A 17293-nucleotide genomic window follows, 5' to 3' on the forward strand; every position below is an offset into this window, starting at 1 on the left:
AAGAAAAAAAAAAGATGATGGCATCCTGATTCCAGCATTATTACTAATAACAAGTACTGGAAAATACTTATCCTGGAAGGAAATTCCTGCTCCCCATAACTCATTCAGAAAGGAAACTCAGAAGCAAAGAAGCTGTGCTAGAAGAAACTGGCATGTCTCACTGCTTTAGCCCACAGGCCATTTCTTGCTGCCTTTGTAAAGGGTCTGATATTTCAGACAGTGCCCCTCCACTTCATTTCAAAATAAACAATCTTCTTTTACTTGAGGATCTTGAAGCCTAAGAGTTCAAATTAAGTCCTCTCCTTATCCACACTACTAGCTAGTTTGCAGACTTGCCTCTCTGAGCTTCCCACTAGAAAAAAAAGATCTTTATTTGTTTATTTCTGTGCCAACATGCTTGAAATGTAGACAGCATTTTTGCAGTAGATGTCTCCAGCTATTAGGATGGGTAAGGGAGAGATAATGCTCTTCTCAACACAAGAGCTTGCTTTCCGAGGCTTCTATCCCAACAGTACTGTTCATCCAGAAGGAGCTTGATTCCTTAGGTGATCATGGAGAGAACACTGTAGAAATTCACTTTTTAAAGGTGTTCTGAAGCCCAGCCATCATCTGGAGGAGGTCTTTGTGCCAGGAGCCTCAGAGCAGCTGGCTTTTCATCACTGAAATGGGTGCCATGAGAGCGTAAGTGTGCTTCCCAGAAGAACTCCAAGTTATACTGATGAGAAAGTTCCCCACACACCCTGCCCCAAAAGCTCTGCATGACAGAGAGGAAGATCATGTATTTGATGGATACACCAAATGCTTGAAAAGCAACTCCTGTTCTCCCTGGTACTGACACCGGGTGCCAGCGGACTGTGGATCTGGATAGTGAGGTAATGAGAAGTCTTGAGAAGATTTTCTTCTGTGGTTTGGCAGAGAAGTGATCCAGAGGAGAAGGACTTGGGGGTGTTGGTCAATGAGAAACTGAACATGAGCTCACTTCAGTGTGCGCTCACAGCCCAGAACACCAACTGTATCCTGGGCTGCACCAAAAGGAGCGTGACCAGCAGGTCAAAGGAGGTGATTCTGCCCCTCTACTCTGCTCTTGTGAGACCTCACTTGGTGTACTGTGTACAATTCTGGTGTCCTCAACATAAAAAGGACATGGAACTGTTGGAACAAGGCCAGAGGAGGTCCACGAGGATGATCAGGGGCTGGAACACCTCCTGTATGAAGCCAGGCTAAGCAGATTTGGGCTGTTCAGCCTGGTGAAGATGTGTGGAGACCTCACAGCAGTCTTCCAGTATCTGAAGGGGGCCTATAAGGATGCCGGAGAGGGATTCTTCATCAGGAACTTTAGCAATAGGACAAGAATGATGGGTACAAACTTAACCAGGGGAAGTTCAAGTTAGCTCTAAGGAAGAAGTTCTTTACTGTGAGGGTGGTGAGGCACTGGCACAGGCTGCCCAAGGAAGTGGTAAATGCCCCATCCCTGGCAGTGCTCAAGGCCAGGCTGGACAGAGCTTTGGGCAACATGGTTTAGTGTGAGGTGTCACATGGGGGTTGGAACTGGGTGATCTTAAGGTCCTTTCTAATCCAAACCATTCTATGGTTCGTTCTTGTGCATAGGTGAAGAAAAGGGGAAAGCAAAAAGGAAAACGCTAAAACAAAAAAGAAAACTGCTCAAGGTCGCGTTTTTGATAGGGTTTCCTGCTCCCTGCTGTCGCACGGCGTGGAGAGGGCTCGTCGGGCAGCAGCACTCACCTTGAGGTCCCGATGGACTACGCCCATCTGATGGCAGTGTAGCACGGCCTCCAGGATCTGCTGAATGCAATGACTGCATGCAAACACCAGGGGCGCGTGTTAGTCCCAAGCGTGAACTTGCCGCCCGCACGCCCGCAGCCAGGAGGGGCCGGGGCAGCGGCGGGAGCGGGGAAGGGGCCGTGCGGAGTCCCCGCTCCCCGTTCCGCCCCGCTCTGCTCCGCGCCGCTCAGAGCACGACGGCCTCAGGCACCGCCGCTGTGGGATCCGTAAGGGACAGCCTCGGAGACGTGCTGCGGGTCGGCTGCTTTGCTTTGGTCTTAGTTTAATTTACTATTATTTTTTAATGGCAATTTGTAAAAGGCAAATTGTCGGGAACGCGCACCAATTTTGCCAATATTTCATTGGCGAGGTCGTATTAAACATTTAGCATCCTCTGCACTTTTTCGGCCCTTCCTCACACATTCACTCACAAATTGTAGTGGCCATTGAGTAATTCCCCTCCCTCTCCCCCCGCCTCCAAGCGATGCAGGTGAGGTCAGTGATTAACTTCTCCAGCTCCCATTTTGCCGGCAATTAGCATCACTTGCCTGAGGATTCGTCATACTCTAACACAGCCATGTGCGACCAGCGGTTCTGCAACTGCAACCCCGGGCCTTGGAACACAAGTGGTTATTAAATCTGCAAGCCGACATACATCACTGCCAAAGTTCACCTCCATGTGCGGACACAGCGGTACATGGACAGCCTCAACAGATAGATACCAGAACACATTCAACAGCACAGGGTAACTCCAGCGCCTTGGAAGGAGACAGGTTTTTGGCAACCATTCCCCCTTTTGCCATGATGTATACTAGGCCTGTAGACTTGCAAACTGGAAAGAGGTATCATGCATTATTTGGCTGACTAGTTGTTTTGAGGGTGAATAGGATAGGCAAGGAAACATCGCAGACAACCCACCCTCTGCCCCTACCCAGCAAAAAATAAATCCCCAAACTCTTATAGCCAATTGATGGGCACCAGATACTGACCTTCAGGTCTCTGTGAACTATGCCATTTAGATGACAATGATTAACACTTTCTAGAATCTGCTGTATACAATGACTGCAAAGATACAAGGGCAGAATGGAAGGGAGAACATTTTAAAGGCACATAATCACATCAAATACAAAATAAAATAAAACTTAAAGAAAAAAGATAAAGAACAAAAACAATTTTACACTTCCTGACATGTCTCGATTGCACATTGACCAAAGCAATGTTGGATATAGAGAGATCTCCAGCTGTAACGCATCAAAAAAGAAAAAAAAAGTACATCAAAGCCAAACAAAACCCCCACAAAACCAAAAACAAACCAATAAAAGACACTGAACATGGTACAGATGACACCTGTGAGACAGAATCATTATTTTGTTTTTTCATTCAGCAGTATGGAACCTTTGTCCAGTTTCCAAAAAACTGCTACAGGAAAAATAATGTGCAGGCAGTAAAACAATTACTGGTATGTTTGGGGGTTTTAGAATTTTTAGGGTGAAATTAACTTTACAACACTTGCTGACACAAGGAAATGCTCAGAAATGCAATGATACACAGAAAACAAATGAAATAAAAAAAAAAAAGGTGAAAAACTTATGAAAAGCAAAACATTTCTCATTTTGAATTTAAAGGTTTCTTAAAATCTATTAGTAGAATAAAGCCAAGTCATTCAAAAAGGTGGCATGCACTTTCATTTAAAATATCATCAAGCACTAGTCACTCATGAAATGGAAACCCATGTTAAAAATGTGGAAAACCATTTTATTTTGCTGCTTTAAATCATTTAATTAGCACCTAATTTTTCCATGCCCAAGTTTGCAAGTTTTGGCCAGCCTATGATGCCAAAAAAGCACAACTGAAGTGTTCATCCTCTAGATCACTGGAACTTTTCAGATGTTTTTTGGTATCACAACAGCTTACTTTTTTGTTTTTAAGTATCATCTTGTGGCAGAAGTAAGTGATGGTAAGTAGTAATCAAGGGCCACAGATTTGATACTGATCTAAATTTTCAACCATCTACATTTTTAAACATTTTGACCATGGAATTCAGAAGGAATGGTCATAAATCAGTAACTGGAGCCCAAGCCTGAAAACCCTTTCCTCTGCAAGTAGTTCACAACTCACTGAACTGGACTACTTGTATGAGTAAAGACTACTTGCATGAGTAAGGACTTGCAGACCAGTATCATAGTCCTAAGATATGCAGCTATACATTTCATTAACTATTTCTATAGGGATATACATAGACACACACACACTATATTGATATATATACGAACACACACACAAACAAATGTATATATATAAATATACAGAGATGCATTGTAACTATTTCACTTATTTGGTCAAGTTTTACTGGATATATAAAATGCACACACATATATATATATACGATATATATATATCATATATCGTATATATATATGCACAGCCCCTTCCAATATGTCACAATTCCAAAACAGAAAAATAAATCATTGCAATTTTTCCTTTTAAATCACGGGTATCTTAAAAACACACAATGACACCATATGCTGGCCTTTGGCATCAATATTTAAAATTTTGCTTGAATCACAACAGGCAGAAAGTAATTAAAAAATTTTTAAACGTAACTCCTCTTCTTCCATCTCACTTAAATTAACAATTTTATCTTCTCTTCTACAATGTGTTTTACTATGTATTGTTCTGCATTTAAATGCTTCAAGGAATGATGTTTTCTAGTACTCCTACAAAAATTAGTAGAAGCTTCCTAATATTCAAGAGAAATATTGTTTCTTGTTTGTTCATTATTATCCTACCACTGTTGCTAATGACACTTAATGTTTCCCAATCATCTGCCAATTAATTCCAAGGAATAACTGAAATTTAAATATATATCAATGGTGGTGTGTGACTATGAACACACAAAACCATGAGGATTCTTTGAGAGAAATTTTCTGTGAAGAGTTTAATGGTAGAGCATATTTTCTTTACAGTAATTGACCACAAAGTTTAAGATTCATAATTACATAAGAGTGTTCAAGATTTATTATTATATGAGGGCAAACAGATTCTGAGATGAAAAAAAAGGCCCTGACACTTTATGTCAGCATGCAAATTATGGTAATTGTCAATTTACTCTTCAAGTTTTTCAACAAGCACTTGCAGAAAATTGCTAGAGATTTCATATTTGAGCTCAGACTATGAGATGTACAGTGTAATTGCTTATTGATGATACACAACAGAAATGTTTAAATATGAAAAGGAAATTAGTACTTGTGGTCTGAGAACAAGAATGGTATTTAATGTAAAATTTTTTCAAGACCAGCATATATTTCAAACTTTGATCAGTACATTTAAGAATCCCTAGATGAGACAGCTGAAATGTTATGTCCAGTCTGCAGAGGAGAAAACTGGTTAGGATTTTAACTATTTCACAAATTCACAAAGATTTTAACAAAGTGAGAAGTGATTTAATCCTTTTCAGATCAGCAGATGTCAAGACTTCATACAAATTCTCCACCACACAGTCATAAGCTCAAAACAGCAAACTGTGCCCTTCCAAGTCTAAGAGTCTCTAGGACAAACCCTAGTTTCACAGGCTGTGCTAGTGAAACTGATGCCAAACACCATGAGAGATGTAAGTAACTATCCTATAGTTACTAAAGGCAACGTTAGAAGACCAAATTACTTACCTAGCATCTGCTTCACTATAATATTCTCTTGCAACTATATCTTCAAATAATTCACCTCCAGTGACTCTGTTAGATAAAACAAGGTGCGAATGGAGATTTCAGAAGTGAAAACATGCATCATAAATTAACTTGACAGGGAGAAGTCAGAGAGGAGTAACTGAAACATTTGCACAGAAATGCAAGAGGTCTTGACCAGCAAGGTGAAGGGACTCAAGTGGAAAGTCTGCCCATTCAAATTATTACATGAATAAAATGAATGTGGTGGGAGATCAATCACTGATAGAAAATAAAAGCAAAGAGCAGCAGCTTATTGGGCAAGATACCATACACCAATTAAGGATGTCAAGAATAAGCAGTAAAACTACAGATTAAAGGGAGCAGACCAGCATAGGAAATTCTGAATGAAGTTCAGAACACTTAAGGATAGAAAACTGCAATGTAAAGACAGATGTAAGGAAGGACAATAAGATAATGCTAGAAAGGCTAAAAAGGGAAAAGGGACTTTAAGCATAGGCCACAACAGAGGGATACCCATGTGCCTGAGGGTACTTGTGCTTTTGCTAGAAAGACGATTACTGAGTTGGAAGGAGAGTATCATTAGAAGCAGAGTACCTTAATCAGTTAAATGATAAGTTGTTTTTTTTTTTCTACAAAATTTTCACTTGTCTTTGTCAAGAAAGTAGAAATAGTTTAGAAAAAGTGTCACTTCAAATAATTTAAGAGGCATTAATGGTATGAAAGAAGAACTGCATGATCCAGGGAACCAGTAACAGAAGCAGCCAAGCATGGCTGCATACTCAAGAGTTTCATTGTAGAGCCAATGATTTAACAGTAGGAAGTGGTTAAAAAGAAATAAAACTGTGTTGTTATAACTGAAAGATGACAGTTCACAATGAGTCACCAGCAGGATGCTTGGAATGCATTTGAAAAAAGGTGACAGCAATGTTTTGACACACCACAGTAAAATACCTCCTCATATGATATACAGTTCTTGTCATTCAGAAAAGGGAATTTAATCAGCAGTATGACCAGAAAATTACTACTAGTCCGTCTATTCACTTACTTGTGTCTTCCCACAGAAGCCAAGACAGTTTACCTTGGCAAAACAAAGTTTAAGAGGGATGAAAATAACTACTGAAGACAAAGAACAGGAACCATGCTCTCCATAGAAGAGAGCTGTAAGGGACAATATTGGTAGACTAATGAATAAGCACACAATAACTGTGAATAAATATAAGGTTAAAATCAGGAGCACAAGCTAACCAGCGCACCGTAACACAGCCTCAGCAGGCAGGATGCACGAGTTAGTCTGATTCCTGCTTTCAAAAACCTTCATCCTACTGATGTGCCAACATAAATAACTCCTAGATGGAAGATCAGTGCTCATATTTCTTTGCCGTTTATGAATAGAGTGATTTTTCATATAGCACATTATAATCTCAATAATTCCCTAACATAAAAAGTAGAGTGGGTTACAAGATGCTTAAAGATTAAGATGCTTGAAAATCTGTATTACAATGAATACGGTTAAGTTTAAAAGGATAAAAAAATTAAAAGTGGGGATACTTGTAACCTCCAGAGCCGTAACACTCGTTTGCAAATTGCTGTACTAACTGTTCATTGTGGATCTCAGTTTATTTAGTCACATTAGATAATGACAGAAATGACCTGCTCAATCAGCAGCACAGTTCCTTTCCTCAAGAAGGCCAGTTAAAGAACTTTATTTTCATGTTTCCATTTACATTTGGGATACATCATCCTTTTTCTGAGTTTACACCTTGCTGACTTGGAAAGTAATGACTTTCAGATAACAATGCTATTTTGTACAAAAGTCTGCAATAAAAGCAGAAGGAGGTAAAATAGCTTGTTGCCTTATTTGTATTCTCTTTTGTCTTTTACCTTCCAGAAACTGGTTTTGGCTCCTGTAACACAAAAAGTTTGATTGATGCATATTTTGACAGTCTTTGATACCGCCATTTTGCATGTATATTTGTCTACCACAGTTGTGGTGAAGAGAAATAATTCTCACTTTGTGATGAATGAAAAAAGCATCATTTGATCTTACTTTTCCCTAAAACATTCATTTTGATGCAAGCCAAGAAAGAAAAAGTTTTTGTCATCAAAGTGCATTTCAGTGGGAGAGAACACTGAGCTGACGCTTATTCTTCTTGAGCATGGAGAAAAGAGGGGGATATGCATTCTTATTTGCTGACACTAAACATTTGCTTAGCATTCATACCCACTGCTACATGATGAAAAAAATGAAAGCAGGAACAGAGAAGGTGAATTTCACTGACGAACAGTAAGTCAGCAACTCCCATGCCCTGTCACTCTGAAGGATTCATCAGGAATCGTTCTCAGAAGGTAGCTACATGGCCATAATGAAGGAAGGTAGCACAGGGGATTAAGAGAAGCCAGAACTCTCCTGCATCTCCTGAGCCTCTGACTCAGAAAATCATTATAGCCATGTTAGTGGCCTTTGCACACTAAGAGTGCATGAGCAATGAGCCCTTGCAGCAGCAAAGGTCTGCTGCATCATGATATATATAGAAGAGCCAGGAGGTTGAAGGAAGCAATTCTTCTCTGGCATTTGGCACACGTGAGAACACACCTGGATCATGTCCCCTTCTGGGCTCCCCAGAACATGAACAACATTGACACAACGGTGTTTAATGAAGGGCAATCAAATTCATCAGAGTTGGATGCCCATGGAGAGCCTGAGATAATTAGATCTTTCCACCATTAAGATGGAAAGGCTCAGGGGACATCTCATTGCTGCTTACAACCCCCTAATGGGTAGGTACGCAGAGACAGCATGAAAGACAACAGACAAGCTGAAACACTGGAAATATCAAATAGATATAAGGATTCTTCTTCCTTTATTGTTATCATAATTATTTACTATGCATTTGTTGCTCAAAGAGGTTGTGGAATTTCCATCCTTGAAGATGTTCCAACCTTGAAAATCCTCTGAGAAAACTGATTCAATTGAACCATGTTGTAGAAGGGGGCTAGACCAGAAAACTTCTAGGGATCTTTACCAACCTATGTTACTCACTGATTTTATAAATAAAGAACAGAGCAGATACAATAACCTGCTATAAAACTGTAGTCCATACAGTTTAATGTCAAAGTTGTGATAAAGCATACTACTCCTTATTAGATGTCATTTTGTTAGGATTTTTTTCCCTTGTATCTTTTACAAAATATAAGTGAAGAACGTAAAGCAGAGGGCAAAAAGTTAAAAAAAAAAAAAAGGAACCAACTTTGGTCCTTCAGTATAAAGCTACATGAACACCTGCTGAGCTGTTCTGTTCACAAGATTAGAATGGGAAGTAAATCTATCTCAGTGCCTTTCTGATACAGATAAATTGTCAACTTCAGTGAGATCCTGTTTCACAACAGGACATGCTGATATGAGCTCTGGTAACTCTCAGGATACAAATTAAAAGCCACTGCCTCTCACAAGTTATTACTCTTCTTCCATAATTTTCTGAAGAGTACACTAAAATGGCAACAAATAAAGCAAGTGGGTTTGTTCAAACAGAAGTACAAGCAGCATGTAGAAACACCAAGGCCCTCTACACCAGGTATGCTTCCAGGAAACCTGCAAAGAGGGAGAAAGAAGGATTCCATGTCCAAAGGATGCTATTTCTGCTCACCTGACAGAAGAGGTACATCACAGTGCAATTTTTAACTACTTCATTCAACTGAGTTTTAACACTCAGTAAACAAATTACTACATTTACAGTGTTAAATGCCACTTTCTTTTGTTGGAAACATTTGTAACAACACATACAAAAATACTCAACTTCATATACCATATGATTGATTAGGAAAATCTATATTTTTAAGACATTTAAAAGGAACTGCCAAATTAGCAAAGCTGGCTACAAAAGCCTCTGCTGCTGATGATCACACTGGCATTGTTTCCTCCTAGACTTAACTTCTTATTTCTTAAATTGTTTTCATAATGAAGGTGCAAGGAAGCAGTCTTACAAAATTACAATGGCCGTATACTTGGTACATTTATCTGTGACCTTTCTACTTCCCCAAAAGAGCAGTTCACGCATGTACCCTGTGAAAACACGAGTCCAGAACATGTAAACTAAAGCAAACACTGTTTTGCAATTAGGATTATTTTTTTTGTATTTTGGTTTCTTCTACGCATACAGTCCCTCCACTTGGATTCAACAGCAACACCAGCAGTCTTAATGTACCAATTGTTGCATCTCAAGTGCATTAAAATGGGCAACACTGAATATTACTGACTTGCACAAGAGAGTCTTCAAGTGCTACAGCTGTTTCCATTCAGACACAGCAATTAATAACGACTGAATTGATTGGATTTTAAATCATTTAACATCATTAACACTGAAGACAATCTCATTTGTGCTTAGCAACTGAAATGGGCTAAGAGATGCAATCCTAATCACACTTGCCTCAAGCAGTAAGGGAGGAGGAGTAACAAACTTCATGAAGTCCATTACTAGTCTTCCTTCACACGTTTTCCTATTCTGCTAATCACTTCACTATATCTACTGAGAGAAATATAACAGGAAGAAATTCTTTGCTTGGGAGAAGGATCAAACCTTACAGGGACCATGTTGGTAGACCAGTAAGACGCCTCCACTCCTTGAAAGGGATGTCAACAGGACCTTGAAAAAAATTTTGTCTACTCAAGTGCAAAACTACCACACTCCAGAATGGCACCATCATGTATGTATTTCAGAGATGGGGAATGACCAACAAATATATATATATATGTGTGTGTGTGTGTGTATGTGTGAATACTTTAGTGCATCTATTTCTTTCCTATGCAGGGCTTCTTGCATGAATACCCCAACACCACATTTTATCAGGAAGCACATCTTTCATTGTTCAATGTCCAGTTTCCACATGGATTTTAGAAGACTTTCACCTTTACATTTTGGCACAAGAAGTCTTCACTCAAATGCATGCCTTCAGAATACATTAATCTCTTTTATTCCAGGTAAAAGCACAGCTATAGAAGTGAAGCAACAGGCTTCTCCTTCAGATTGTAGGCATCCCCATGATATTAATTCAACACAGTTTATTAGAAATTCAAAGTAGAAAGTGGCAATGATTAGGCTTTTTTTTTTTATTAACAAAAAAAAAGCAGTCTTCACTTTCCTATGTGGGATGCAGTCTGAAAGAAATTTCTAAAGAAACAGTTCCACTGAATCCCACACAGTCTGAAAGAATTCATTAAGAAAATGACATGATGGTATGTGTGGGTGGAGTGACAGTGTTACACCACAGTCAGGCTCCTGTCAAATAGAAAATAAATAAATAAATAAATGAAAGTATGTACTTGGCCTTCAAATTAAAGAAGCAGATATGGTACCTTTTTTTGTGGCCGCTCATTTATGTACATTTAAACAAACCATATATTTGTAACTGCAGTGAAGATGAAGTTTCACTAAAAAAAATGGAATTAGTGAGCATTAAAGCTGTAATTTCTTAGTCTGAATGAAAAAATAACTGAGCAAACATCCTTACTAATGAGGCAAATGTTCTTTACAAATGTAAGATGTTGTTTTTCCAAAGACAATGATCAGTAGGTACAGTCATTGCCTCTGCTATTTAGATGGTCTCTTTTTTTTGCAAAGTAATTTATTTTGACAAAAAAATCCCCAAAACCAAATGATCTAAACATAATAAGCTGCAAATGTGTGTGTGTGTTTGTGTGTGTGTGTGTGTTGAAGCCCTCTTTCTTTGAAGAGGATGAAACACAAACTCATGCTGCTCTTGATCAACAGCACATGTGTAAGTCTGTTCCTATGTTTGTCCTGAAGAGGACTGACAGGGAAAAGCTTCAGCCAGTGCAGAATGTTTCTTGCAGAATCTAGTTTTCTGCCAAGGCTGTATTTTCTGGTTAGGTGTTGATTTTTATTGCGGAATACAGGCTTGTATTTGTTCTGTTACTACTGAGATATAGGTACTGGTAACTACAACTCCGTAGCTGTTCAAATGCCTTCTAGTTCACACTGCAGTCATAATCTCCTGAGATATGCCTGGGACGATATATGAAATTTAATGCAGAAGTTGACTCACTGCAATTACAGTAGGCTATAGCTTCTAAAAGTACAACAGCACAACAAAAAAATAAAAATGCCACACTAGTGATATTGTCCTTAGAACCAAGAATTCTGCATGCACTTCTTGGAAAGGTTCAGGATTAAGAAGATTTTTCCAATTCCACTGTCCTGGGTTTAGCAGTGGCAGTCATTTTTCTCTTTCTTGGTAGCTGGTGCAGTGCTGCATTTTGACTTTCAGGCTGGGAACAAAGCTGATAAAAATGATGTTTTGGTTTGGCCAAGGACTTTGTTAGCCTCATGCTCTGCCAGGGAGGAAGGGGAAGCTGGGAGGAAGCAGAGACAGGACACCTGACCCAAACTGACCAAAGAGGTATTCCATACCACAGCACGTCATGCCCAGGAGGTAACTGGGGAGTGACCCGGAAGGGGCTAGGGTGGACTGCAGGGTTGGAGGAGGTATCAGTCAGTGCTTGGTCGGGCTGGGGGGGCAAGTTATCAGTCGCCTGGTGATGAGGTGTTGTATTCTCTTCCCTTGTTATTTCCTTCATCGTCACTATTATTGGTGGTAGCAGTAGTGATTTGTGTCATACCTTAGTTACTAAACTGTTCTTATCTCAACCCGTGGGAGTTGCATTCTTTTTGATTCTCCTCTCTGTCCCTCCGGGAATAGGGGGAGGGCAAGAAGGGGGGGGAGTGAGTGGACAAGCTGTCTGGCTGGGGTTAAACCACAACAGTTCTTTTTGGTGCCCAACATGGGGCTCAAAGGGGTTGAGATAACGACAGATCTGACCGGATTAATAAACACTTGTCACAATGCTGATTTATTGGCTCTCAGAGTTGTTCCTCTTGATCTCACAGCTTCAGAATGTTGTAACTTACTCAGAGCCGGTATTTGCTGTGTTAGTGTTTATCAAGTGTGGGGCTTGGGCTAAGATTCCTCTCTCACTGTACTTTATGGCAATGACTTGTAATATGGGCGGGCTCCAGCAGCAGGGCAGAACGGACGTGGCCGTGGACTGGTCCCTGGCCGTCCGGCTGCTCCTCACCGTCCTGGCCCTCGCCCTTGCCTCCGTCTGTGTGACGGAGAAGCCAAGGGGGTGGGGCCCCGGGAGCCGGCGGCTGCTGAAGCGGCCCGGGAGAGCGGCCCCGGGGACCAAGCTGGAGCGGGACCAGAGGCCGCAAGGGGACGGCTGCCGGTGGAGGAGATCGGGGTGGTCGAGGAGTGGGAGGAGGCGGCTGCCAAGCAGCAGGAGAAGGCGGCGGAGGAGCCGAGCCCCGCAGAGGAGCCAAGCCCCGCGGCCGAGCTCATCCCTGCGACGGCCGAGAGCATTCCCCGGAAGCCGCCCGCCAAGCCCCAGGAGGACACAGGAGGCCCCACAGCATTTCCCAGCAAGGCAGAGGAGGAAGATCTGGACTCAGGAAAAGAGAAGCTGGTGGTGGGAGAGCCGGCAAGCACAGCAGCTACACCAGCCCCAGTGACAAGTACAGCAGCATCGCTTGAGAGTTCTGAAGGTTTTGGATGGCCTTTGGGTATCCTTGGGACCTGCCTGCTGATTGTGATGGGGATCAGCATGTTGGCACACACACAGACTGTGTTTTACCCACCACCATTTTGTCTGATCTCAAAAGTTAAGCAGAGTCGGGTTTGGGTCTTGTCTGGAGTTAGATGATGATATGGAGGACCAAGAGACTTCCCCCAAGGTTGGACAGCCATGAGTGGCAGGGTGTGTGGAACAGTATAGGCAGGTATCTAGTCCACTGGGCCCCTCCAGAGCTTTGGAAACATTGGAGATGGAAGGCACCCCTATGGAGTCCCCAGCAACAAACTGCAGAAACTGCTGAAGGGGACAGTGAATTATTTTGAGCCTGGTGGGCCCATGATCCTTAAGGCCAACAGAGCAGAGATGCAACATAGAGATGGACTCATGATCGAGGGGTGGACTTAGCAATGGACACTGTTGCCCAGGTTATTCACAAGTGTGAACACTGCACATAGCCTCTTGTGCTCCGAAAGACTGTTACAAGAGATGGAGCCTGGCATCATGGACCAGATGGACTCAGCAGCTTTATAGGGACTGGCCCATGTACTACGATGAGAGTGCACTTAGATAAGAGTGATGGTATATTGAAAATGTGGGATCTGAGCATGACGTGAATGGTATGGAATAAGGGGTGGATAATGCCCTGGGTTTAGCAGTAGCAGTCATTTTTCTCTTTCTTGGTAGCTGGTTCAGTGCTGTGTTTTGACTTTTGGGCTGGGAACAAAGCTGATAAAAATGGTGTTTTGGTTTGGCCAAGGACTTTGTGAGCCTCATGCTCTGCCAGGGAGGAGGGGAAGCTGGGAGGAAGCAGAGACAGGACACCTGACCCAAACTGACCAAAGAAGTATTCCATACCACAGCACGTCATGCCCTGGGTGTAACTAGGGAGTGACCCGGAAGGGGCTAGGGTGGACTGCAGGGTTGGAGGAGGTATCAGTCAGTGCTTGATCAGGCTGGGGGGGCAAGTTATCGGTCGCCTGGTGATGAGGTGTTGTATTCTCTTCCCTTGTTATTTCCTTTATCATTACTATTACTGGTGGTAGCAGTAGTGATTTGTGTTATACCTTAGTTACTGGACTGTTCTTATCTCAACCCATGGGAGTTGCATTCTTTCTGATTCTCCTCTCTGTCCCTCCAGGAGCAGGGGAAGGGCAAGAAGAAGGTGGGGGAGTGAGTGGACAAGCTGTCTGTCTGGGGTTAAACCACGACATCCACATAGAAAGATTTCCTCTTAAAAAACAAAACAAAACAACTAAAAACCCCACAACAACCGACCCCCCCCCCCCCCCCCCCCAAGCAGAAGAAAACCCCAGTGCATGTCAGAGAACAAGTATGCGTGTTGTGCTCTAAAGCCATTTCTAAGCCAATAGTCAGAGCACTTACCTGGGATATAGACAAGCCAGATACAAGTTCCTTCTGAGCCCTGTTAGGATTTGAGCACTGAAACCTGAACACCTTCACTGCAGACAGGCTATTTAATATTTTTGTACTACTAGTCTGAAATCTAACCTGGAAGAATTCTTCACAAATTTCTTTAAAGAAACTAAGTGAGAAGATAAACCAGAACATAACCTGGACATGAGAGCACAAAATTGATTGTGGAAGACCCAAGTTCTAACCTACTTGCACTGAATAAAAGTATTTCAGTTTGTATGCTCAGAAATTAGCTGTTCCACATATCTAGGGGAAAGAACATATTTTCATTTTAACCAGCATGTTGGATCTAACAAAGCTCTTGGGGGAGTGGTGGTCATGTTTGTCAAAATCATAAACTGCCTGGAAAACTTTGCAATTGAAATAGGTAATTATATTCAAATAACTGAAGTTTTGTAAAATAATCCCTAATCATTCATGTTTGCCCATACCCAGAACTAAAAGCTGTAACTTTTCTGGTGACTAGAAAAGTTCGTTTGTCCCAGCCATAATGAAGAATGTCAGTGTCTTTTTTTAAGTTGAGAGTATGAGACACACAGTTCATGTTGTCATAATTCCTTCTTCCACTGAACAGCCTGATCTGGGAGAAACAAGTTCCACATATACAGTCACTACGTGAACAACTCACAGGACTCAGAGTCCTGAAGTAAAATGGAAGTAAATAGCAAACTTCCTTTCTAATATGCCAGGCATTTTATAGTCTGAATGATGTCAAAATGAAACATTCTACTGGTAAGACATGAATTGAGAATAATATACTGAAAGAATCTTTCCCTCTAGGAAACTCAGGCTTACCTTTCAGTCCCACAGTGGAAATTTTCTGTAGAGAAACTATTGTTCCACATGTTGGTGGTTTTTTTTTTTGTTCCTTTACAGGTAACTGGCTTGCAGCAAACTATTTTTTCTGAGTCCTGTGTTTGCTTAGCTTTGGCAGATATCATGCAAATGTACTTACATACTTATATTTGATACTAAAATCAACTTCAACAGTGGCCCTGCTTATTCAAAGTTTTTAATGTGGAATTAATATTCATTTAATATGGAATTTAATGTGTGACGCAAATCAGTTCTTGCACATGCCAATGACCAAATACGTCCTTGCAGCTCTGTTTACATGTTTGTCCAACTCAGTGCACCAGAACCACGCATTTACCTTGTGAACTTGTATTTACATCTAAAAGTTTGAGTACCACATCCCCAACATGCTACATATATGCAAAATTCATACTTACAAGTCAAAGACTAAGTAATGGAATCCTTCTTCTGATATGCTGTCATGAAGCCGCACTATCAAAAGGGGGAAAAAAAGATAAACACCAGTCACCTTTTTCATATCTTTAACATTTGTCTTTGATTTTGGGACAGAAGGGAGGATTATAATTCTACTGTGGAGCTGGTACTGCATCTGTGCATGTCCTCATCAGGGCTTTGTTGTTTTTTGTTGTGGATTGTTGTTTTTTTAATTCTCTACCCTGAGGATCATCTATTTTGTAAAGTGAGATAAACAAAGAAGCCAAAAGACTGCTCACCTGTACAGCTCTTTTTGAAGGAGCTCTGCTTTTGCTGTGCCACAGAAGAATGCTGCAGCCATTTCCTACCACCTCCTGCATGTACAGGCACATATGCACACACTGCACCCTGCCTTTGCCCTTCACGCTGAATCATGACTAAACATGCACTAAAAGCACAGTCAGACTTTATCTTACTATATTGTATTAATATAATTCAACAGCTTTTTTGCTAGGAAGAACTATTATTCAGTCTTGTAAATACCATAAGCAGCAGTACCAGTCACTGGACTTTTATTATCCTGAAACACTATTCTTAATGTCAGACAACTGTTTTTTTTCAGCAGTATTACATCTTAAAAGTTGTAAACAATATAAGATGGGAAAAAAGAAGCCACAATTAATCACAGATATCAGCAGAATAACAAACTTGAAGAGCTATGTTAACAAATTCCATAATCTGACAATAGATGCAGATTTTGAAAGACAAAGCATCGCTGCAAACTAAAAGCATTTGATCATACTAAAGTAAATGGGGTCAAAAAGGGAGTAAGTTATATTCCAGCTCGCATTTCTATTACATGTACATATATATTATATACATATTATTATATATTCCTACCTGCCATCCACTTCAACCACATGAATGGTGAGGGGCTGCTGAAGGGATAAATCCGTGGGCAGACTGATGCCCACCAATCCATGTTGAATTTCCACAGTGGCAGCCACCACTAGAGCTGAAAACCTAAAGCAAAGGGACTGGGACTACTCCCTGCCCAGCTGCAGGTGCTTAGCCAGACCTGCAGGAAGCAGGGGTGGGCAGAAAGAGCAACTAAGCAAGTGTTTGTGGGTCTGACAGCTCAGCGAGGTAAAACCTCCCACTAAATCCCCATGAAGAGCCATTTCTGGAAAGATGTAAGATACATGAAAGGACTTGCCAGAAGCAAAAGGATGTGATGCCTAGAAAATTCATTAGCTTTTCCAGTGCTTGTCACAGCCAACGAACTTATAGTATGCTAATGATTAAAACCTCATGCGATACTTACATACACCAATGTATCCATACCCAAGTTTTCCCAGAAAACGCACAAGTCAGCTACTGAACCTTCACTTTGAATTTTAAGAGTTCAAATCACATTGTGGTAGAGTTATGAATTAAGTCCTGTGGTGTTTTTTTTTTTTTTGTTCTTACTTTAAATGAAACGGCAATTTCCAAAACTGATTTCCCTACAATAAATGAAGACTTGTCAGCAGTTTAATCCAAATCATTATCACTTATAGAAACAAAATGATGAGGTTAT

The 17293-nt window shown here is 41.0% G+C and overlaps 1 protein-coding gene across 18 annotated transcripts in view; it reads right to left on the reverse strand.

Annotated features, from left to right (window-relative positions):
* The window catches only part of CAMK2D (calcium/calmodulin dependent protein kinase II delta), a 163690-nt gene that overhangs the window by 51269 nt on the left and 95128 nt on the right, over positions 1-17293 (reverse strand). For 10 of the 18 annotated variants that reach the window (XM_061343866.1, XM_061343876.1, XM_061343871.1 and 7 more), the window contains exons 4-6: positions 15717-15771; positions 5448-5513; positions 2772-2844 (exon numbers count right to left, since the gene is read on the reverse strand). In XM_061343866.1, the coding sequence (XP_061199850.1) occupies positions 2772-2844; positions 5448-5513; positions 15717-15771 (194 nt within the window). Of the gene's footprint in view, positions 1-1743; positions 1817-2771; positions 2845-5447; positions 5514-15716; positions 15772-17293 lie in introns of all 18 variants that reach the window. The other 8 variants (XM_061343867.1, XM_061343877.1, XM_061343865.1 and 5 more) reach the window with 1 other exon arrangement.

Source organism: Neopsephotus bourkii, unplaced genomic scaffold (assembly GCF_033783945.1).
Source record: "Neopsephotus bourkii isolate Nb327-2 ecotype Australia unplaced genomic scaffold, CSIRO-AGI_Nbou_v1 NB_1827, whole genome shotgun sequence".
In the NCBI taxonomy this organism is placed as follows: Eukaryota; Metazoa; Chordata; class Aves; order Psittaciformes; family Psittacidae; genus Neopsephotus; species Neopsephotus bourkii.